Source organism: Diorhabda sublineata, chromosome 10 (genome assembly GCF_026230105.1).
Source record: "Diorhabda sublineata isolate icDioSubl1.1 chromosome 10, icDioSubl1.1, whole genome shotgun sequence".
Taxonomy (NCBI): Eukaryota; Metazoa; Arthropoda; class Insecta; order Coleoptera; family Chrysomelidae; genus Diorhabda; species Diorhabda sublineata.
The window spans coordinates 9,391,002-9,414,697 of record NC_079483.1 but is presented as its reverse complement, the minus strand read 5'-3'; the positions used below and the strand labels follow the sequence as shown (position 1 = coordinate 9,414,697).

Below are 23,696 nucleotides of genomic sequence, written 5' to 3'. Positions count from 1 at the left end.
ACCGGCTCCAATGGTGGTCAAGACCGTTCCATATGCACGTGAAAGGAAAAACTTATTGCAACGTTTGAGCTAAGAAATCAAGCAAAAAAAGCCGCATTTGGTGTTGTTTCATCAAGACAATGCACCAGCTCACACATCCGTTATTTCAACGGCCAAAATTAATGAATTAAAGGTTGAATTGCTACATCATGCATCCTATTCGCCAGATGTAGCCCTTTCGGATTATTTTGTGTTCCCAGACTTGAAAAAATAGCTCGGAATTCAAAGATTTTCCAGCAATGAAGAGGTGAAAAATATAAAGTAGATTACGTTGAAAAATAAACATTTTTTTCAAGAATTTTTGTGTTTTATTTATTGGGCCAGGTACTTCTACGACCATCCTCGTGAATGTTGCGTTTTATAACCTCACATATGAAACTATGAAGCTTAATCATTAATAAGATATCAAAATATTTTTGATGCTATGTTTGTAACGACATAAAAATTTGTATTAATATAATAAACCAAGTACATAACCATTAAGACGTGAAATTAATATATAGAGAAAATTCTACATCCTGTTACTAAACATCGTTCATTTTAAAATTATAGTGGACGAAATCACGAATCATAGCGGGGGGTATGATCATTCAGCTTTTCAAATATAAACACTCATTAATTAATAGTTAATTTATTTGTTTATTGTCCATCAAAATGTTAAAGGTATTACTAGTTTTAGGAACATTAGTATCTAGCATATTGGTAAGTTTTTTTTAATAATTCAAATAATTTAAATAGACTTAACCTGTGGATAATGGAGTGTTTTTCTCATCTTTTTCAAAATGATTTTTATTTTTATTGTGTTTACATCTATCTGACGCTAGTCTCGATCGGTGTTACCAACCTAACCTCTCAAAATTTCCTTTCTGGAGCGCGAAATTCGAATTAAAATATAAAAATGCTTACAATAAAAAGGATTTTTCTACGTATACGTTATTTTGAGATTAGTTTCGTTGGTTTCTTATATTCCTGACTATATTTTTGAACTTCATATTTTTCATTTTACAATCAGCGAATCCATGATGATCATAAGTTTGGTTTTTATTCTGTTTACAATATATTACACAGTTCAACTTATGAATCATTAATATTACACATGATTTCGTATTCAATTAACCTCCTATATGGACCGATATCAACAAAATTTGTTTTCTCTCTCGTCCGAGACACTTTATGTATACTGCGCATGCTTGAGAATGCGCAAAACCGAGTTGGAACCACAGAGGATAGAGAAATCGTTGCCGTTTTGTCTTCCTTAGTCGAAACAACTTCCACTTATAGAAACTGTTTATACAGAATTGTTACATATATGACTAACCTATACATAAAAGTTATATTCGTCTTTTTTATGAAATAAGAGGATTAGTACAAATATTCTAAAACGTAATAGTTTTTCATTTAATATTGCTGTCAAATGTGACACTTTAAGTCACTAGTTGACATTAGGAAACGTCATATTTTCCATAACTTTCATATATCAGTTTTGACAAGTTGTAACGTCCATTTTCTGACTGAATATTCTCTTTAACTTCTGTTGGATTTCCATCTTAAGTATTGATTTATATTCAAAATATCCGTCAGGAAAGATCTTTCCGAGCGTCTGATACAATGTGCTGTAGCATTAGGTAAATCCAGGTACTTAGTAGGTAATTTCCCAACGGTATTTATGCTGTCGTGCTTTACAGCAGGAGGTCTAATACTTTTTGAGGTGTATTTTGCTTCCTGGAATTGTAATTATGAAAAAGGTGCTTTCATCAAATACGTCTTCTTCTCGTAGTAACGTCGTTCAGCCTTTCCGCAGATTTATTTAATTATACATTATCAACATATCGTAAATTGAGAGTGTACTTTTGCAAATATTTCCTCAGCTTCTTTTATAAATCTTTCTACATTTTCCTTCTTCGAAATCTCCGGTTTTTTACATGATAACCTGGGGACCGTCTCTTCAGCCAAACTAAAAGCAAAATGTACTTGATTTCGACATTTTAGCACACGGAGAAATCAGATCTCAACATTGACTACTAGTGCACAAAATCGACGCGCTCAATGTGTCTAAATTTTCAAAATAAACAATAGATTTGGGTATAGTTTGTGAACCGTGCATACCCGGAGATTGCGCAGAAAATACCATTCAAACGCTTCCAATAACCGTTCCAAGGGCGTGCCAGATTAGGAGGTTAGAACAAACATATAGTACAAGATGTCTCAGAAGAAGCTATCCAGAGAGGTAGGCGCTGGTGGTATGTCAATGGGTAGCCTGGCAATTGATCCGCCAGGCGCCGAAGCCTCAGGATGCTGATCAGAACATTGAATCGGTAAACTAGGTGATTGAACGTTTACCAACATCTTGTTTTCGGATGGAGATCATCACATAAACATCACAAACCCCTAGATTCATTTAAAATGACCACTTGGCCTGCAATTTCACACACACGCCATCTCGATTAGAACCTATGGACTTTTTCTTGTAGGGTTATGTCAAAACTGAAGTTTATGCTGACGAATCAAGTTCCACGGTACAATTAAATGATAATATCCGTTACGAAATGACACCTATAGTAATTCTATTAGATAGGAATTGAAAAAACAAATAATTATGTATTGAAAGTCGTACTTTTCAGGCTTTAACTGAGGAACAAATAGCATTAATGAACTCTTTGCATGCAGAATGTGTTTCCCAAAGTAAAGTAGCTGAAGGTATGTATAAAAATAATATTCGGTAAATATAAACAACATTGATTCGAATATTTTATTTGATCTAAGGTTATTAAGAAAATTTTATAAATAAAACTAAATTCTATTTCCTTTTCTTCTCCTAAGAATTAGCTTGTTACAGTTAATCCTAATCCACAAATCACTTGTCTCGCAAACGTTCAAATGATGTCCTTAATTTTCGTACTTGTTCATTTATGACATTTTACTGAGAAACCTAACCTAACAAAAGATATTAGGTTCGTTCCAATAACGAATCATGGACTAATCCGAGACTAATTTATGGTTTTGAGTTCCGATTCTATAAATTCATGAACTATTCCTTATTTCCGAATTCTTTCGGAACGAATTCCTGTTTTGAGTTATTATTTGTCTATTTTCAAACCCACGCACCACAAATCATAGACATAAACGAAATAATTACGTAAACTGTCAAACGTATCGAATCGTTTGCCTTTCAAATTAAGAATCGATTCCGAATCACTTATCAATCGATTTACGATAGTGACTGATTATTAACTTATTCAGCATGTTGATTTACTACGAACGATGAGCAGCTGAATCCAATTTTCATTCATTTAACAAAAACTGGAGAGCTTTCATAACTACTTTGTAATAAATAATTCATTGGATTGACATGACGCACGAAAAATTTGAAAATGCGCATGCGATCGGTCGTTAAACTGATTCGCAATTAGTTCGATGGTATTTATTTCTGTGAAATTTGTCTATTATAAATCAAATAAATACCTTTATTGCTCTAACCTTTGTAAACAATACAAAAGCTTTAGTTTTTCGCTATATGGACTATTCCAGAATGACGTCATTGACATTTCGGCTATTTTTGCTGGGTGGCACACAAACTGAGATTATTTCACGAAATTTATAAGTGACTTTGAAGATATAACGTTTAAATTTTATAATTTAAATATAAATTAAATATAATTTAATAGAAAGGGTGCGCTGCAGCTCGTGATGATTTTTAATTCGTTGAGATAAGGATGCGCCAACTCGTGACGGAGATATTTCAGGTAAATGAAAAGGTAGCCTGGAATTTAGTACCTAATCGACTTTGTTAAGTTGGAAAATACAAAAATTAAAACCTACTATTTCTAGATCCTTTAGGTTAGAAGTTACATAAACTAAATTTACACTTTTGTGAATAATATAGATCTTTTAAAAACTGTCCGATGAGAATATTTTTCATTGGTCAATGATTTAACTAATAATATAATTACATTTGGATCTGAAATAAATTAAAATTATTAAAAAATCTCTGCAATATTTTATTTTTTTTATTGAAATACATTGTAAATGTATATTTTTATTTTTGTTTTTCATTTTATAATTAAAATTCCGAATCTTCCGTCACGAGTGGTCTAATCTTCATGACAATCACGATCACGAGTTGGCGCATGTCTAATTAATATTACTAGCTTTTACCCGCGGCTTCGCTCCCATCGAATCCATCAAATAAGTATCAGAAATCATTATAACAGAAAATAACGAACTATAGCTATATTAGAACCTGAGATATAGATCTTTGAATGTAGAAAAATTGCCAAAAACCTACAAAAATCCATAACTCCACTTTGAATGTCCGCGCCTAGCTCCACTACAACTCAACCGATTTAAGTGTTCAAAAACTCAAAAGAAAGAAGGTGTTTCAGCGAGTGTTCTTAAACCAAAACGAACTCTGTAGCTATATTAGAACCTGAGATATAGATCTTTGAATGTAGAAAAATTGTACAAAAATCGATAACTCCACATTGAATGTCCGCGCCTCGCTCCACTCCAACTCAACCGATTTAAGTGTTCAAAAACTCAAAAGAAAGAAGGTATTTCAGCGAGTGTTCTTAAACCAAAACGAACTCTGCAGCTATATTAAAACCTGAGATATAGATCTTTGAATGTAGAAAAATTGTACAAAAATCGATAACTCCACATTGAATGTCCGCGCCTAGCTCCACTCCAACTCAACCGATTTAAGTGTTCAAAAACTCAAAAGAAAGAAGGTGTTTCAGCGAGTGTTGTTAACCCAAAACGAACTCTGTAGCTATATTAGAACCTGAGATATAGATCTTTGAATGTAGAAAAATTGCCAAAAACCTACAAAAATCCATAACTCCACATTGAATGTCCGCGCCTAGCTCCACTCCAACTCAACCGATTTAAGTGTTCAAAAACTCAAAAGAAAGAAGGTGTTTCAGCGAGTGTTCTTAAACCAAAACGAACTCTGTAGCTATATTAGAACCTGAGATATAGATCTTTGAATGTAGAAAAATTGCCAAAAATCTACAAAAATCCATAACTCCACATTGAATGTCCGCGCCTAGCTCCACTCCAACTCAACCGATTTAAGTGTTCAAAAACTCAAAAGAAAGAAGGTGTTTCAGCGAGTGTTCTTAAACCAAAACGAACTCTGTAGCTATATTAGAACCTGAGATATAGATCTTTGAATGTAGAAAAATTGCCAAAAACCTACAAAAATCCATAACTCCACATTGAATGTCCGCGCCTAGCTCCACTCCAACTCAACCGATTTAAGTGTTCAAAAACTCAAAAGAAAGAAGGTGTTTCAGCGAGTGTTCTTAAACCAAAACGAACTCTGTATCTCGAATAGAACCTAAGATATTGAGGATAGAACGTGTGTATGTGAAAAGCTCCCATAAGTAATGTACAGGGGGAAATCGCATTTGAGTATAACTTGAGAATGGTGAAAATTAGATGAAATCCGATGGTTGATGGCTGATCTGTGCATCAATACCTTTCATTGAAAAAAAAAAAAATAAAGCAAATCGGTTGGGTGGAACGCCTGAACGGACTCGGAATGGAAATCATCAATATTTTTAATATATAAGATTAATATAACGGTTATAATTGAAGTGGAATTGAACTTTTATTAAATTTGACAGGTGATGATGATGTGTCAACTGAAAAAGCATTTAACTATGAAAATGATGTTGATTTTAAGTTAGTTTAGATAACGGGTAAAAATTTGACTTGTTTTATATGAAGAAAGACCTAAAATCAAGACGAAATATGTATAAAAAAAGGTCTAGGAAGTAAAAAGTTATTTCAAGATTTCAAATTGATTTTAAATATATTTAGAGAATTCATTCAATTCAACTTTGTGAGTCCTCAAACTTGTCAGGCTTTTGGAATGAAATTTTATGATTTTTTATTTAGAAAACTTTTTATATAGATTAAAAAATATTTGTTCCAAATTTCACAAACTGAACTACCAACACACGAGATGTGATAAACAAATTATTTTAATTTTAAAAACAAAGTAAAAAGGCATAAAATTTAAATCAATACAACAAACACTCTCTTATTCAAAAACGGTTATCATTTGATATCTCGTGGCGAGGCACTTCATATAATGACTTAAGTTCAAATAATATTCAATTCGATTTATTTTTTGAAAAAAAAAACAATGTTAAAACCACAGAAATCACAATTCATCACAAAAAAAACGCACGTTAACAAACGGAGAATAAATATTTTGTTTGCCACCCAGACAAAATGGCCGACTTGTCATGTGTCATAGAAACAGTGTTTGACATTATAAAATGATGAAAGAAACTTTAATATTAACACACTTACCTTCATTTTGTAGATGTGGTAAGCGCGGCAAAAAACGGCAACATCGGTGACGATAATAATTTGAAATGTTACATGAAATGTATCTTGGATGAACTTGGAGTGGTGAGTTAATCTATAGTTTTACTATTCATTCAAAATTTTATGTACAAAGCTCGTGGAACAGCTATCAAAACGTAGGTCACGCATCTCCGCTCAAATAGTGTCATAAGTCAAAAACTTAGAAAATCTCTTTTACTGTACTATTGGTGCTAGAAAATTCCAAATCCTCATCGTAAATAATGTCATGTTGTGAAAAATAAAGTTGAAATAAATTGATTTCAAATTGTCGTTTTGACTTATGACACTATTTAAGCGAAGTTGCGATATATTTTGAGGTATTCGTATTTGTTTAAGATTGACGACGATGAAAAAATTGACGTCGATGGTGTTGTGGCTATGCTGCCAGAGGAAATGCAAGAATTTGCTCCGGCGGTATTGAAAAAGTGCGGGACACAAAGTGAGTAGCCCCATTGGTACATTGAGAAACTAGATTTGGTCGATTCAAACTTTTAATTTGTTTCTTTCGTTTTTACTTTAGGTGGGGCTGATCTTTGTGATTCAATTTTCAATACGTTCAAATGTTATTATGAGACAGACAAAAGGGTGAGTTTTTTTTTTGACAACTTAACTCAAACGTGATTTATATTAATGGTTTTATTTTTAAAGTTGTCGGATGTATACTTCCGGTTTTATATTTCATTCACGACTTTTTTCTATAAAGTTGTATTTTGACTATTCTGGGAACGCAAAATAATCCGAGGGGGTTAAATCTAGCGAATAAGCTGCATGAGGTAGCAATTCCAACTCAAATTCATTAATTTTGGCCAGTGCAATAACGGATGTGTGAGCTGGTGCATTGTCTTGATGAAACACTTTCCTCTTAGCCAAATGCGGTTGTTTTTGCTTGATTACTCCTCTCAAACGTTGCAATAAGTTCGCATAATGATAGTTTTTCCTTATTCAAGGTATTCAATGAGAATTATCCCAAAAAAATCGAAGCCATCACCTTGCCTGCAGTTGGAACGGTCTTTGCCTTCTTTGGAGCCGGTTCTCTCTTTTTCAGTCCATCGTTTTGATTCTTTTTTTGTTTCGAGTGTGAAGTGATGGACCCACGTTTCATCCATGGTTATCAAACGACTTTATTTCTGTGAAACATTGCCAAGTAGTCGATGGAAACATCTTCACGTCGCTGTTTTTGTTCCATTGTGAATAAATGCGGCATCCATCTTACGCACAGCTTTCCCATGTCCAAATTTATAGTTAATATGCGATGTACCACACTTTTTGAAATGTCTAATACGTCTGCTTTATCGCGCACTTCCAATCGACGATCATTCAGTACCGCTTTGTGGTGTGCTGGAGTCGTCACCTCATTTAGTCGAACCCTGCGATACTGGTCCTTTCAAATAAAAGTATCACATAACGATGTATACAAATTCACTGAAAACTTTCACTATTGATGGTTTCCAAATAAATAAACAACTAGACGTCTTCAATCTTGAAACGCACGCTGTATAGATTGTATACTTTATGATATAGTGGTTTTTTCAAGCAACTACCGCCATCTCTAGGTCAGGTCAGATACTTCTGGGACCATAAATCTCATTTAATAGTAGACAGTTGAAATTTGTCTATGGTTATAATATAGGAACTTTGTTTAGATTTAGTATGATCCATTTAGAACATTTGAAATGCGTTATTTTCAAAATAGAGTCGTTTTTGACTTGAAAATCACAAGAAATTGTGAAAAAAGTGGATAAAATCGTTCATTTTAATAATCAATTGACTATTCAAAATATTTTTAATACGATTTGCGAGAAAAATAGATCTACAGAATGTACCAATAGCTTTCTATTTCATCATAATGTGAAATAACCCTTTCAATTGGTTGAAAGTCTATGTTACTCACCAGATTTATCACCATGTGACTTCCAATCTTTCTAACAATAATCGTTACTAATAGTTTCTTTCAACTTTTAATCATTTTCCAAACGCTTTTCACTAAGACTCAAAAAAGTGGATTTCCACGTTAACTTCATTTATGATACGTGAAACGTAATGGCGGCGTAATGCGCTGACGTCACAAAGATACCCCATCGGCTCTTTTCGATTGACCCTCGTAATTTATTGAGTGTATATGTTGACAATTATGGAGTGATTGAAAAATTTTATCTTACTCGGTAATTTACAACGAATAATTCTGTATTTATATGGACTTTTTTTTTAATTATAGGTATTTTTTTTGCCATAGAAACTTCAAGGTAATTTTATACCATAACCACAATTATTTAGCATCGTTATATTTGTATTTTACTCAAATTTAAGTGAAATTTTAGTACTGTATTGAATTTGCAAATAAATCACTGTTTTAAAACGTTTATTTGAAAATTTTTTTTTTCACCAACTTTATGAAAAATGTGGAATTTTTTTAATAGTTTGTCTCCTGAGCTATTTCTTCTTAACACCACTATATATTAATCTTTCTACCCTTAAGAATTTTCTCATTAAATATTTTCAAATCGTTAAATACATAAGTAATTTTAGAAAATTATTATTGACCAAAATTGTTAAGACCATTCTATGTTTTTTATTTTTCTATGGTGAACTACGAAGTAGCTGTTGATTTAAAAGAGAAGAAGAGAGACCTAACCAAGAAGTAACAAAGCGCGTTACGAATTGTCAAAATCAGCTGAAGCTCATTTTAAAACTGGTCGCTGTGGGGTAAACAAATACTTATATGTTTCTGTTTAGTTGGTAAAATTATTTATTGTATTTTAGACCAAACGACTATGCAGTGTTGTGCTAAGTTAGCGGTGCTAGGTAAGCGGTAATTATAGACTGAAATTGGAAACTGAAACGAGTAGGATTCTAACTAAAACTTTTTTTATCTAATGACAAGAGGTTAACTCCATCTACATCTAGATAAGTTATTCAAAAAATAACGCAACGCTATCTATCAGTAAAAAGCGAAAGTACTTAGTTGCCAACTTTATAAAATTGGATATAATAAGGTCTAAAATCCAATAAATAATTTCTCAAATGACACAGAAACTTGCGGTACAAGTATTTGTTTATCACACGACGATCATTTTTAAATGGAAATCAGCTGATTTTGACACATTGATCTTATTACGATTTTTATGGAAAATTCGTTATAACTTTTTAAATACCCCGTAGAACACAAGACAACCATATATTATTGTAATTGGAGAATCAAACTGATTCCAAATGTACAATAAAATATAGGGTGTTTCATTAAAAAAAAATGAGAAAGTGTTAAAAAAGTAGGAAGGTATTTTATAGACAAAAAAAACACAATTTTTAGAGTTGAAGAATTATAATAAAAAAATAACATAAAACACGAAAGATTCACGTTTATACAATGTAAAAATACTATTTTAATATCAAAACTTCAGTTCGAGTTGTATAATTGTCTAGAACCACTAAAATTATTTAGATTCGAGTTGTTTCGCACATAGAAAATACGATAAAAACTTTTCCACACATATTTTCCTAAAAAAATAAAACACGATTCGATTAATTACTCTGCGAGGAACAATTTATATCTTTCGGTTTCGGCATGACGTCCTCGTAAGGTGGTACATTAGCTTTTTTGAAATCATCCCGGATTTTTTCGGCGGCTTGAAACACTCGGAGGAAATTCAAACCCGCCAACTTTTTCAGATCTTCCACCGACCACTTTCCCGTTCCAATTAATTCGGCGAATAGGGTCGGGTAAGCGGAAACGTCTTCGAGTCCCTGCGGCACGCTAAAATATATGAAAATGAAACAACATAAAAATATACGAGGGTTGCTACGCAAGTTTTCAAATATGGCAACTCGCTTCGACAATCCCGAGCCACTACATGATAAATTTCGTAAAGGTCGTCCAAAAGGTCTGTCAAGAAGGGTCATCCAACAAAAGTTGTTTGCGCAGGAATGGTCGAAATAACTGGACATGTTACCACCGTTCTATTAGACCAACGTTGAACGGTCAATTCTGAATGGTAAACCAGCATTTTTTTACCAGAAGTATTCGAGAAAATCACGGAAACAACAATCAGTTCAAACGAAAACAGTTTTGAGTAGTCAAAACATCGAATTGAAAGGTCATCCGTCGTACGGTCTTTGTTTGGCACCCAAAGGTTTCTTCTTATAAGTTTTTCGACGCTTGAAGAAGCGAGGGATGCGTTGAAATCACATGTTTTGACGGCAAATCAACCGATATGGAAAATGCCTCGACAATCACTTCAAACGCAATTATAAATATTTGTTTTTATTTGTCTATCACAAAACTTAAGTAGCAACCTTTGTATATATAAAAAATTGTACAGGAAGATTGTTAATAGGTCGATTTCAAAATAGATACGTTTTTTTTTCGTTACACCTTGTATACTTACTAATTAATGCCATCGTATCCGGCTCCAATTCCAACACAATCTACACCAGCTATATCTCGAATATGATTTATATGAGCTGTAATTAATTATTCGATTAGCGTAAAAATTTGAATATTTAGGTCAGAAAAAAAAGTTTTTTTGAGTATTTTTACCCGCAATAACAAAAAAAACTAAAATGATTTGACAAAGACGAAGACCATTGAACAAAAATATGAAGCGAGAAGCAAATTGATGACCTGAAGAACTCGAAATCATGTAGAAAGATAAAAAAACCGACGAGGAAAGAGAAAAGGTGGCGAAATTAGAGAAATAGATGAACTTAATGAAGAAAATAGAATAAATACGTGTAGAAACGCAGATGAAGAAGCAGTATGAAAAAGATTGGCACAGCAATTCTAAGATCTACTTAATAGAGAAGAAAGTGAAACGATAGTCAGAGGCTATGAACAGGTTTTCGCAGATACAGCTACTTCCAGTGGATTACAACGATCCATCAGTCAAATAAAGAACATCAGAGCACTCGGAAATGATAATATACCATCTGAGTTGTTGAAATATGATACAGATGCCTTAAATATTAACGCTTAACGCTCTACAAGGTTCTAGCCACTGATAAGCGATTGAACTGAAATCAGAGAATTATAATTAACAAGACATCGACTTCCACATACTGTTCACATCAACATCGAATCTGTCAGAGGTATTTGAAGACCTGGAAGTCGCTAGAAAGCTGCGAAACTTGATAATGATGTCTATGGAAGAATTAAAAGATCAAGTTAAAATAAGCAACCAACTAAATGGCCCATCCAAGATCAAAACAGGTGATGACATCGCACTGGTACCAAAAAACAAAACTAGACTGATTGTGTTGTTCGACGACATAGAAGAGAAATCTAGAGCAAGAAAACGCTTCAATGTATAAAGCTTCCAACAGCTTGCAATATAAAAAAAACTTTAAAGGAGTAAAACACTTGAAACTACCAAAAGCTGATGTCTTTTGGAAAGCCGATCAGGCGCTTTAGGTAAACCTAAGTGTTCGAACCTCTTCAGGACAGTTCCAGATGACGTGATCTGTAGTTTCTTCTTCCACCAGCAGCACTCAGGGACATCTTTGACGCCCATAGAGTAGAAACGTGGAACAATTGTGTGATATTGTATGTAGAAGGCTCTTTTATGTGTACCTTAGCTATGCAGAGCATGTCTTGCAAGCAGACGTAATAGGAGCACTTGGCTACAACATAAATAGTTTCTGGACCTATCGGTGGATTTGCAGATCCCATTCTGGCGAGCAAGACCGATTCGTCGTAGCTCGAGTGACCAGACACCCAAACATACCAGATATTGTAACCAGACCATTCATTCTGTAGCCATATTTGTACCAGGTAGCTCCATTTGTTGATATAGCGAGCTTAGAGTTAACAGACCTCTCAGTCAACAGACAGTGATGTGTCCCGCCAAGCCCTGTCATTGCCCATCGAAATTATGGACCATCACCCGCAGCCTGCGTTCAAATTTTCGCATGTCCAGTTGATCTAGTCTGCAGATCTTGGAGGAATATCAAATTTTATGCTGCCGTCTTGGCTTCAAATTGTTTCGTTAGAAGACCAATTAGGGCCGTACGCATGGATCTTGTGATATTAGGAAACCGGAGTCCCTTCTGCATACCCAGAGGTCTCAGTGGCCTTTTTTTATTTTGTAGTCCACGTGTTCGTACCAGAGCTGTTTGGTATCTAGAGTTACTTCCAGTTAGTTTAGTGTACGCCTCCCAGTGTCATGTTGCGTCTCCTGGTAAAAAGAAGGAGCTCGGTTTTCCTTGGGTTAATCTTTAACCTTTAGGACTAGTACCACTAGTCACAGGGACCTTATCAGTCATCAGTATGAACCCGTGTATACACACCTGCATCGTTTAAGTTCGTGATCAAGTCGTCAACGATCAGATGTCACTGATTTGGGGACAAAACTTCGTCCTACTTGAAGGATATTATTTCCTTCAAGGTTCTTTTTCATCAAGAGTCAGATTTCATAAAGAGGATTCAGTCTCGTTCACGAAAAGCGAGACCTAACGCGTTCGAGCAGCTTGTGGTACGCGAGATCAACGCGCATTCAAAGCTCGGACATAACCTAGACTTCACCATTTTCTATTTATATAAACTATGAATAAACATCTTGATATTATATTTTATTGAAATGGAAATTAGTTATCCTTTATTATAAGAGTGAAAATTTCGCGACTTACCGACAGCGTCTGATATTGTAGATACTTCTTTACAAGTTAAAAAAAGTGAGTAGAAATTGACCATGATGACGCCTTTGTTTAAAGCCAATTTTCTTAGCGTATCGTCGGGAACGTTGCGGGTAGAATTACACAAAGCGTGAGCGGATGAATGACTAAATATGACTGGAGCTTTGGAAACTTCTAAAGCATCCCTCATAGTATTAACAGATACGTGAGAAAGATCCACTATCATCCCAAGTCGATTCATTTCTTTTACCACACTCTGAGAACAAAGAAAAAACGACAATTTCGTTTATTGCAATGTTTTTAAGTAGGGGAAATGAGGAGGGTACGTTGAAACACTTTCAAATTTGCTGGCTCAATTTGTTGAGGTTATAGTAGAGGTATGACATCACTCAATAAGTCGTGCGATTGAAACACAGATGGCGCTGCTATTGTCAAATCCATATGACGTTTATGAAGTACCAACTTTCAAAAAACTATTCGTAAAATTTCATGACGATTCGATTAGTAAGAAAAAAGTGACAGCCATTTAAGTGAAGCTACTTCTGTTATTTTCAAAACAATTTCATATTTCATTGTTGTTTGATGAAAAAAAATACTGTACAAGCTCAGTAATGGCTTCAAAAGTATTATCCGAGCTCGGCTCCATCGAATAGAACCATTTGTTTTTGGTTTACTGATTTTAAACGTGGTCGTTGTTGGTGAACATTCTGGTCTACCAATTGAGGTGATTACTCCAGAAACCATCGAAAAAGTCCACAAATTGGTTATATCTAATCGTAAAATAAAATAGCGTGAGATAGCTGAGACTGTAAAGATATCAGAAGGTAGTTTGTTTACAATTATGCATGAACATTTCACCATGAGAAAAATTTTTTCGAAGGGGGTACGGCGTTTACTCACAGTCGATCAAAAGCAACCACGTGTTGATGATTACACGTGATAAATCAGATTTTGGACGTAACATGGATCCATCACTTCATTTCGGAATCAAGACGATCATAATCTGAATGAACTGCAACCGGTAAACCACGTCCGAAGTGTCCAAAGGCACAACAGCCAGCTGGGAAGATTATGGCTTCAGTATTTTGGGGTACGTTGAATATTATTGATCGATTATCTCCAAAAGGGAATAGAGAATACTACATAGAGTTGTTGAATAGTTTGAATGTATAAATCAAGTAAAAACGGTCTCATATGTCGATGAAGAAACCACTGTTTCCACCAAGTCAATGTACCGATTCACAAGTCGATGGCAACGATAGTTAAGTTGAACTAATTATTTTCTCATCCAGCGTATAGTCCAGATTTAGCCACCAGTGACTATTAGCTATTCGCTAATCCCAAAAAAATAATCGCCGGTAACAAATTGAAGACTATTCTGAGGCAAAAGTGAAATCCTTTTATAAGCCCAGCATCGAGAAGTTAGAGAAGCGTAGGAATGAATTTATTACTCTTGAAGGAGATTACATCGATGAATAAACTCGATTTACTGCACTCAATACAACTAGCGAAGTTAATTTCAGTAAAATTAAATAAATATGATGAATTTGTTGCTTCAAAGGCACAACAGTCAGCTGGGAAGGTTATGGCTTCAGTATTTTGGGATGTGTTGAATATTATTGATCGATTATCTCCAAAAGGGAATAGAGAATACTACATAGAGTTGTTGAATAGTTTGAATGTATAAATCAAGTAAAAACGGTCTCATATGTCGATGAAAAAACCACTGTTTCCACCAAGGCAATGTACCGATTCACAAGTCGATGGCAACGATAGTTAAGTTGAACTAATTACTTTCTCATCCAGCGTATAGTCCAGATTTAGCCACCAGTGACTACTAGCTATTCGCTAATCCCAAAAAAATGCTGGCCGGTAACAAATTGAAGCCTATTCTGAGGCAAAAGTCAAATCCTTTTATAAGCCCGGCATCGAGAAGTTAGAGAAGCGTAGGAATGAATTTATTACTCTTGAAGGAGATTACATCGATGAATAAACTCGATTTACTGCACTTAATACAACTAGCGAAGTTAATTTCAGTAAAATTAAATAAATATGATGAATTTGTTACTTCAAAGTTGTATTTGTAAATTTAAAACTTGAGTGAAAGTTACATAGTACTTTTTGATGAAGCTAAAAAATCTTTAGCAGAACAAAGACACTATTTTTTGAAAAATTTTCATTGAAAATATAATTTTTTATCATCTTAAGTGAAACAAATGCTGAATATTGAATAAAGAAAAGACAAACATTTCAAAGAAATCAATTTTTTCTAATTATTTTACGTTAAATAAATGTTGTTACCTTTCCAAAATTCGTTAAGCCCCCATGTTCGGGTTTTTTACCAGGTAAATCAGCATGCGAGCAATCAGCCCTAAAACATTAAGACGAAATAAAGAAACTAATAGAATCGCACCCCGAAATCATCTTGTGGTTATTCACTTACCAAGGTGTGTTACAAGTAGAGGTGAGGGTCAAATATCTAACACCTACGTGATAAAGTGTCCTTAATACAGCTAAACTACCGGCCAATGAATGACCTCCTTCTACGCCTATCAAAGAGCAAAGTTGCCTTCGTTTATAGGCACTTTTAATATCTGGAACAAATTCCGCAAATTCAAAAAATTTATTCAGATTGTTTGAACAAAAAAGACTTGTTAGAAATAAAGAAAAAACAAACAACAAAAAGATATTATTTTAAGAAATGAGAGCCGCCCCTACATCTCTCAATGACTGATAACTAATAACTTATATCACAAGAGACCAGCTCTACAAATAGTTACAGGGACACTTCTAAAAGTAGTTTATCAATGACTCGTACACACTAACCTAACACAAATTAAGATATCTTACCTTCAGAAGATGTACATAAAGTCAGTCTCGGTTGATAATGTTCGGTGAATCTCCTGATGACGTCGATTTGTTCGAAGGTTAGTTGTACGGCGTCTTTGAATTGTGAATCGCACGGTACGTATGCGGCCCAAAACTAGAATGGAATTTATATAACTTATCGAAGCCCACATGTTGGTTTGACAGTAGTTCACACCAAACTAATCCGAATCAATCAGAATCACTCCGAATCAAGTTGAATCTTCGCTTCGAGCGCTCCGTTTAAATGTGAAGCGACTCTTTTCCCGCCTTCAGACCGGACGAATCTGGTTCAATCAGGTTTGATTCGAGGTCGCACTTGATTCAACCTGTCAGATTCCTCGTCCGGTCAGTCTTGAATCAACAACCATCACAGCAACAGTTCCGCCGTTTCGGATTCGTTTGGTGTGAAAGGGACCTTAAGAGTGTGTTCAATACAAAAAAGAACATAAAAAATTCTGTAACTGTATCAGGCATCGAAGAAATTAAATTCTAGACGTACTCCATCGGCATAGCTTCCCATTGTTCTCCAAGAACAATTTGGAGCTGATTTAAGTCACTAGGAGGAGGATGAAGACGTCTAACACGCCTCTCTAGATTATCCCACAAATTCTCTATGGGATCCATATCGGGATATAGTGCAGGCCAGTCCATTCGGTAACAATTCCGGTGGTACGTGGACGAGAATTATTCTGCATTAAACTGATATGGAGCAAATGGGATAACAGCCTCTAGGAGGACTTCCGCGATGTATCTCCGAGCAGTCAGAGTTCCATTGTTTATGGAAATCAATTCCACTCCAAACCATAACTGATCTTCTTTCAAAAGGACGTTATTCACGAATGATATATTGAGTAAATCGCTTCCTCGGTCTTCTCCATACTCTGTCTCGATCGTCTGAGTGGTATAAGCCAAATCGAGACTCATCCGTGAATCAAACATGTTGATTGGTAAATAATCGCCTTTCTCTATCTTTCCAGAAGTTGTCACGAGTCGCATTGATACGATTTCGGGCTCTATTAGACTGTGAGCCGTTAAATCTCGCTCTCTCTCTCTCAATACTGATAATAAATCGATTGTCTACTGCCCTTGTTGCCCTTGGTCGCCCACTGACGGTCCTCCTATCGTAGTCAACAGTCTCCCGGAGACCTAGGGGTGCATCGTGAATTGTAGACTTCGCTACCCTAAACGTTTCGGAAATGTACCGTAAACTTCAGCCTTCTCTGGCCAAAGCATCAGCTCGGGTTATGTCAAAAGTTGAAAGAACCATTATTTTGGACCAAAATAAAGAAAAAACATGTCTATTAATCCCAGAAAAGGGTTAAAAAATAAATTAAAGATGTTTAAATGTTCGAAAAGCTACTTAGAGTTTAGAATAGGTCAAATGAATTAAATCTGAGTTTTATCTGATTGTTTACTAATCCTAAAGAGATTAGTTCAATGGATTTTTAGATACTATATAAAGTAATAACCAGAATATCCACAAAAAACAAATTTTTGAAAATTATCTTTCGATAAGAACAATACAAAATGTTTTTTTTCGGCTGAACTTCCGATAAACGCCAATGAAATTTTACAAGTTTTTGAAATTCCCGCGAATTCGTAAGGTCATTTCGTGCGCAGGTAAGTAGGAGCAGAAATATCCGCCATTCTGCACGTGCTACAGAAAGTGTCCATTAAATTCTATACGTTAGGGAGGCGCTACTATCGCATCAGTGTAAATTTTAAATAAAGCGCTAGAAATTCAAGAATAAGGATAGAGAAAGAAAGAAGTGACAATTGACACTTTCTAGAAATTCACAATAATTAATTTAACTGCATACTTCACTCGATTTGAGAGTCATTCAAGTAAGACGGACGGAAGACTGAACCGAACGAACATATGATATCTCGTATGACAGGAGCGCCATTTTGGTCAAATTTTGAATTATAATTTACCGTCTTCCGTCTAGTTTTTAAGCTAAGCTCCCATATGTGATGGTACTCCTTACCTCTACCCTCCATGGAATTAGTGGTAAATAAAACATTGCAAGTTTAAAAAATTTTCTGTGGTTTAACTCAAACAGAAATTATTCATTGTTCATACAATCTCAAGTAACTATAATATTGATTTCCTATGTCAATTCCCATCTCTAGTTTCACGCAAAAAATAATTTAATATTGATATTAATTAATAGCATTCGATAGCTACGAATCGTGTCGTGTCATACCGCAAGAATATTTGATTGATGTGTTAACTGATATTTTCATTTAGATATTAATATTTTTCGGTTTTTCTCGAATATTAATGTTATTGGTGAAACATAACCTTCAAGTTAACAAGTGGAGAAACTCAATAATTTGATTTACAAAAACAAAACGAACTAAGAGAGTTATAAAAAAATTATATTAGAAAAAAAAAACAAATAGTTTACAGAAACTGATGATTCGTACATTTTTCAAGTTATTAGGGCTTATATTGAAATAATCAATCATTTATTTACAAAAATTTTTTGATAGAAGAGTTAGAATGAATAAACAAACGAAAGTTATACAGGGAGAAGCAGAAATGAGAAAACAATTATCAATAAATATATAAGAAACGCATACGATGAAAATATGGGCCAGGTACTAGTCGATTTCGCGTGCAATTGATAATAAAGGTCGATTTTCTAGAAAATTGGTATTTATAACCTTCTATCTACCATCATATTGTGAATAAACAATTTTATCAATTTTAAAAATATTTTTATTATTTTTGTGAAATTTCTGGTCATTGAAGGTGGGTTCCATAAGGGTTGAAATATCTAAAAGGCAACACTTCTTAATAATATTGACGAAATATTCAATATAAATACACACTTGACTAATTTTTAATTATGAAAGAATCGTTAAGATTATTTTGTAGCTTTTCATATGATTAGGGGATGATTTGAAGGGGTTGCATTAATCTGATTGATCATAAACGTGTTTGAGAATGTCAACAGATTTACGAGTAACACATTTAAACTTCATTTCAATCGAAATATGCTTAAAATCTAAGATTTTAAATTTTTTTGCAATAAAGGGTAGTTTACCCCCCAAAAAATAAAAATCTCGGTTCGGCACAGGGAAGATTTCGTAGAAATAATAATAAGTGTCTTTAAAAAAAGCTTTCAATATTACTACCCTTAGAGGATGGTTTCTAAAGGGGTTGCATGACTTCGATTAATCATAAACTTGTTTAAGTATATCAACAGATCTACGAATAATTCATTTAAACTGTATTCTACTCAAATACATGGTTAAATCGAAGATTTTTAAATTTTTTACGATAAGGGAAAGTTTTCACACCTAAAAAATAAAAAGCACCATTCGGCACAGGGTAGATTTTGAATAATAAGGGGGTAAGTAGAGCTGGAATCGAAATTTTCACAAAAATCGACGTTGATTAACAAAAATCTACAGTTTTAACGTTTTTTGCCGCTGGCTCCTGGCCTATAAAGATGTAGACGATTAACGTAATAAATCGATTAGAAAAACTGCTTTAATATAATAAAAAATTTATTTATATTGTATCCAAAAAATGTCTAGTTCATATACTTACACCATACTCTACTTGTAGTCGGATATCTATTTTGATGCAACAATTAGAAATAAGGGATAAAATTAAATATAAAATCGAAAAAGAAAAGCTAAGAAGGATTAGTTAGGTTACGAGAATGGGACATAATTGATGTGTTATAAACGTTAGCCATGGGTCGAACGAGTGGTTGACCATTGGTAGGTTCAAACGTAACCAAAGTTCGGTTTGAAATATCAACCGAGAGTTGAAAGGTACTTTCTAACCTCAATTTTTGTTTACTTTAGCTTGCGTTTGATGAACACAACTTATATATTATTTTGAATTAATTGAATCATTTGAACGATGTCGTCATTTATCTGATACTTTGATTAATATTTTTTCTTTACAATTCATCTTTTCAAATTTGTATAATATTGAAACTACAAGATGAAACTTCAAACTGCAGCATTTGACTGACACAGTCCATCCGGCAAATGTCAGTTTACTCGGATTTGATTGGTTAAAACCGAAATCTCAGTACAGCCAACGTAAATTTTTCAGCACAAAGTTCCGGTTGGTCAACGAATGGTTGCAAATGCGTTATAATACCGAACCGATGTTTCGAACATTATTGAAATATTTTAACAATAACATTAAAAAACAAAAAAAGGGAGACAGACAAGAAAAAAAGAAGTAGAGGATTAGCTAAGAAGAATACATACATAAAAGGAAAACTTTGAAACAGTATTGAGAATGGTAGAAAAGAAAAATTGAAGAAAAGCTGAAATGGCTCAGACTATGTTGACAATATATTGATCAAGAAAATTAAAAAACAAAGAAGGAAGACATAGAAGAACGAAAGAAGTAGAATCAAAAACCAAGAAATAAGTTGACGAGTTAAACTGAAACCATAAGTAAGGAAAACATGAAAACAGTTTTGAATGTAATGAATTGGTCTGAAAATTGAAGAAAAAGAATACCTGTCTTGATTTGATAACAAATATATCAACTAAGAAAATTAAAAAACAAGAACAGATGGCAGAGAAAGGTAAAAGAAGAAGGTGGTAAATAAAGGAATTAGGTGTCACGTAAAAGTGAATATACAGGAAAAGAACAAAGAAAGTGAAAGGAAAACAAAGAAATAAGTAAAACTGAAGTCTTAGGAAAGGAAGCTACGAAAACATGGATCCATTTAATGACTAAATTCCATTGATCCTTAAAACTGAAAAGGTAAAAATGGATTGGAATGAATTGAATACAATTATTTGTCAATAAGTTTATTTAGGACAACAATTTGAAATGTATGATATCATATAAGTTATAAATATTTAACAGTACAGTAATTATATTAATAAATCTAACAAAATACCATTAATAATAAATACGAGAATGATCAGATCTATTTTTGTACATTAATTCAATTCAAACTAAACAGTTTGGTTCTCTTTATTCACCAAATCATCACTTTCGATATTTTTATCGAATATCAATATCTCCCATCATCCATTTTGTTTCAAATCACACTTTTATTAATCACCTCTTTTGTTATCACCTTCCTTCTGGTTCTGGTACATTTCCTTATTTGTTTATCCAATAATGTTGGTAAAAATATGCTCACTTTATATTTATCATATTGCTTCTTTAAACTAGGTAAGTCTTCGTTTCTTAATAAAACTGTAAGCGGTTTACATAAACTATGAATAAAAATTTGAAATTGTACATCTCGATATTTATGATATCTTTTAACAGGAAAATTATAAAAATGTTCATTGGCTGTAGTCTTATTAGGCACGTAAGCCAATTTGTAGTTCGAATCAGTTATTGAGGAACAGTCTTTATTCAAATACCATTCCAATCGATCTAATTTTCTTTCTTTAACATAACTGGATACAGTAACATTTTCCTTTTTTATCATCAACTGTCCTATATCTGAAGAGAAAGGAATGTGCGGACAATTCGAAAGGCGATTAGGTCTTATGAAACTTGATATAAAAGGTTTTGGTATCTCATTATTGTTTATACCTAATTTTAATATACCCAAGAATTCTGTTTGAGAAAGAGGTTCTGTTGATTGGGTTGATGATGGGGAGTACCTAAAACATGAAATAGAAGATACTAAAATGAAAAAGTTCACTAATTTGTAAAAGCGAGTTCTTTAACAACAGATGAATAATAAACTCATATTTCTCAGATATATCAGAATTATTGTACAAAGTAACCAGTTAGAACAGTAAACCTGCTATTGCAACTGGAATGTCATAAAAACCAGCTTGAGAAAATTAGACATGATACATATATATTCAAAATGTGACCCTACTTAAATTTCAAACAAAATGATTCCAAAATTCATAAAAACATAATGTATTTCAAAGAAATTATAGGCCTCAAAGATATATGAAAGAGGAAAACCTGAAAATCGTCGTCTTTGATGTAAAAAATATTAAAGAAAACCTGGAGCAAGAACTTTAAAAAAAAACAAGAAAGACAGACAGACAAAAACAAAAGTATAATGTATTTCAAAGAAATTATAGGTATCAAAGTCTAAAGTAAGTAAATTGAAGACATATGAAAGAGGAAAACCTTAAAATGGTCTTTGATGTGAAAAAAATTAAAGAAAACCTAAGGCAAGAACTTAAAAAAAATAAGAAAGGCAGACAGAAAAAAAAATATAATATATTTCAAAGAAATAATAATTGATTTCCAAAAATTCTATTGAATAACTAGAATTATTTGTCATAAATCTGAAAAATTATCAAATAAGCTTAACCCAATAAAACATTTGTCCATAAATATAGATTGTACAATTACAACATAATAATGGATTTTAAGATGCTTCTTACTTCATTGAAATGGCCAATCAATTCTGTTAAATATGATAGAGCTTGTGAAACTGCATTAATTTTCCGCTGATAACCATTTTACGTTATGTTGAATATTCAAGAATCATATTTTACTATCATAAAAGTACAATGAACAAACTCATCAAAACTTTTTATTAAGAATGAAATGAATACGAAAATATCTTATCGCTTGTTATTATTGTGAAAAAAATGAGGTAAAAAACTAATTTCAAATTTTATAAACAAAATATAGTACGTACTTATTAAAAGAATTTTGTACTTACTTTTTTGTATTAACTAAGGGTTCTTCATCTTTTTCGACCAGAGACAATAGTTTCTTTCTTTTTTTTGCTGGAGGCACTTCACATGGATATTCTTTTTTCCTTTTCCTAGCAAAAATGATATCAAAGTTTTCGTCGTTAATCCAAGGAGGTGAATCAGGAAGCCATTGATTGCTATACGATTGGAAAAATTCACTACAATAAACTAGAATTTTTTTCAGATTATGTCGAAACTCTTTTTTGTTCTGTTTCTTTTCCATTTGTAAATCCTCAACCAGAGACCACCAGTTTGATGTTGACACATTATTACTTTGTGTTGATTGTGTTTTCGCGCCCGCCCAAGAAGATGTATACTCTACAAGACGCACTACGAACCTTTCTAAAACTCTCATATTCATTTTGTTCACGAGCTGAGCTGGATAATTTCCATTTAATATTTCCTTGAAAATTCGATTTGTTGCAAACTCATTTTTAAATTCCATCTCATTTTTTAAAATACCTATCATATGGAAAGTACTTTGGCATACAAAATTTGACATATCACGAACTGGCAACATACAACACGTAGAGCAACAAATGGGATATTTTTTAGAACTGATTGCAATACGCATGCGCGTTCACTCATACATTTTTCTATCATACAAAAATATTACAAAGATAGTACAAAATATGATATCATGAGATAAAAAATGTTCATCAAAAACACTCAACTATATAATTAAAATCCTTTTTATAAATAACATACACCCTACAACTTATTTTGCCATCTAGTGATCAATAACCAAATTGTAGAGCGCATGGCTGCAGTTTCTTTATTTAAATGGATAGATCAATATTTGACATTCAATTTAAGCGACATCTATGAAATTTAACCATAAGCTATGAATTTATTAAAATTAATATAAAAGATTTCAACTAAATAGTTTATTTGAAAGTAAACCTGATATTTATATATAAAATCATATTTAGTTATGATAAAAATTATTATAATTCCTTTTATTACGTATTAAAAATTATTTCCCCACCATAAGCTTCCTCTAATAATTAACAGATAGCGCTTTAAAAAGCAATAAGAAAATTAAAAGAAAACAGATAAAAAATGAAATCAAAAGGAAAATATTTTGGTGGATATTGATTTTAGTCACT

At 33.1% G+C, this 23,696-nt stretch overlaps 3 protein-coding genes across 4 annotated transcripts in view; 1 reads left to right on the top strand and 2 right to left on the bottom strand.

The window, feature by feature from the left end:
* The first annotated feature begins 674 nt into the window (after nt 1-674).
* On the top strand, nt 675-8,779 carry LOC130449646 (general odorant-binding protein 56d-like). The gene is made up of 6 exons (XM_056787594.1): nt 675-741; nt 2,661-2,736; nt 6,374-6,462; nt 6,754-6,856; nt 6,938-7,002; nt 8,633-8,779. The coding sequence occupies exons 1-6, from the start codon at nt 694-696 to the stop codon at nt 8,648-8,650; spliced, it is 399 nt and encodes a 132-aa protein (XP_056643572.1). The 5' UTR covers nt 675-693; the 3' UTR covers nt 8,651-8,779.
* A 938-nt stretch (nt 8,780-9,717) lies between these two features.
* The window catches only part of LOC130449628 (uncharacterized), a 243,927-nt gene continuing 229,948 nt past the window's right edge, over nt 9,718-23,696 (bottom strand). The window contains exons 8-13 of the mRNA XM_056787573.1: nt 15,892-16,024; nt 15,485-15,635; nt 15,343-15,412; nt 13,036-13,297; nt 10,800-10,875; nt 9,718-10,168 (exon numbers count right to left, since the gene is read on the bottom strand). Coding sequence (XP_056643551.1) covers nt 9,937-10,168; nt 10,800-10,875; nt 13,036-13,297; nt 15,343-15,412; nt 15,485-15,635; nt 15,892-16,024 — 924 coding nt within the window. The 3' untranslated portion in view covers nt 9,718-9,936. The remainder of the gene's footprint in view (nt 10,169-10,799; nt 10,876-13,035; nt 13,298-15,342; nt 15,413-15,484; nt 15,636-15,891; nt 16,025-23,696) is intronic.
* Nucleotides 20,691-23,319, bottom strand: LOC130449631 (uncharacterized). 2 transcript variants are annotated; one of them, XM_056787577.1, is made up of 2 exons: nt 22,554-23,319; nt 20,691-21,522 (listed from the first exon to the last, which is right to left on the bottom strand). In XM_056787577.1, exons 1-2 carry the CDS (start codon nt 23,159-23,161, stop codon nt 20,943-20,945), a joined length of 1,188 nt encoding a protein of 395 aa, XP_056643555.1. In that variant the 5' UTR covers nt 23,162-23,319; the 3' UTR covers nt 20,691-20,942. The 2 variants fall into 2 exon arrangements, with proteins under 2 accessions (XP_056643555.1, XP_056643556.1); XM_056787578.1 differs by lacking the exon at nt 22,554-23,319 and adding an exon at nt 22,270-22,465.

What these genes read in the sequence shown, in the direction of transcription:
- LOC130449646 (XM_056787594.1), top strand. Translation starts at nt 694, where the DNA reads ATGTTAAAGGTATTACTAGTTTTAGGAACATTAGTATCTAGCATATTG. An exon ending in CATTAGTATCTAGCATATTG is followed by an intron (nt 742 to 2,660) that starts GTAAGTTTTTTT and finishes CGTACTTTTCAG; the next exon opens with GCTTTAACTGAGGAACAAAT. An exon ending in TCTTGGATGAACTTGGAGTG is followed by an intron (nt 6,463 to 6,753) that starts GTGAGTTAATCT and finishes TATTTGTTTAAG; the next exon opens with ATTGACGACGATGAAAAAAT.
- LOC130449631 (XM_056787577.1), bottom strand. Translation starts at nt 23,161, where the DNA reads ATGCGTATTGCAATCAGTTCTAAAAAATATCCCATTTGTTGCTCTACG. An exon ending in CCCTTAGTTAATACAAAAAA is followed by an intron (nt 21,523 to 22,553) that starts GTAAGTACAAAA and finishes TTCATGTTTTAG; the next exon opens with GTACTCCCCATCATCAACCC.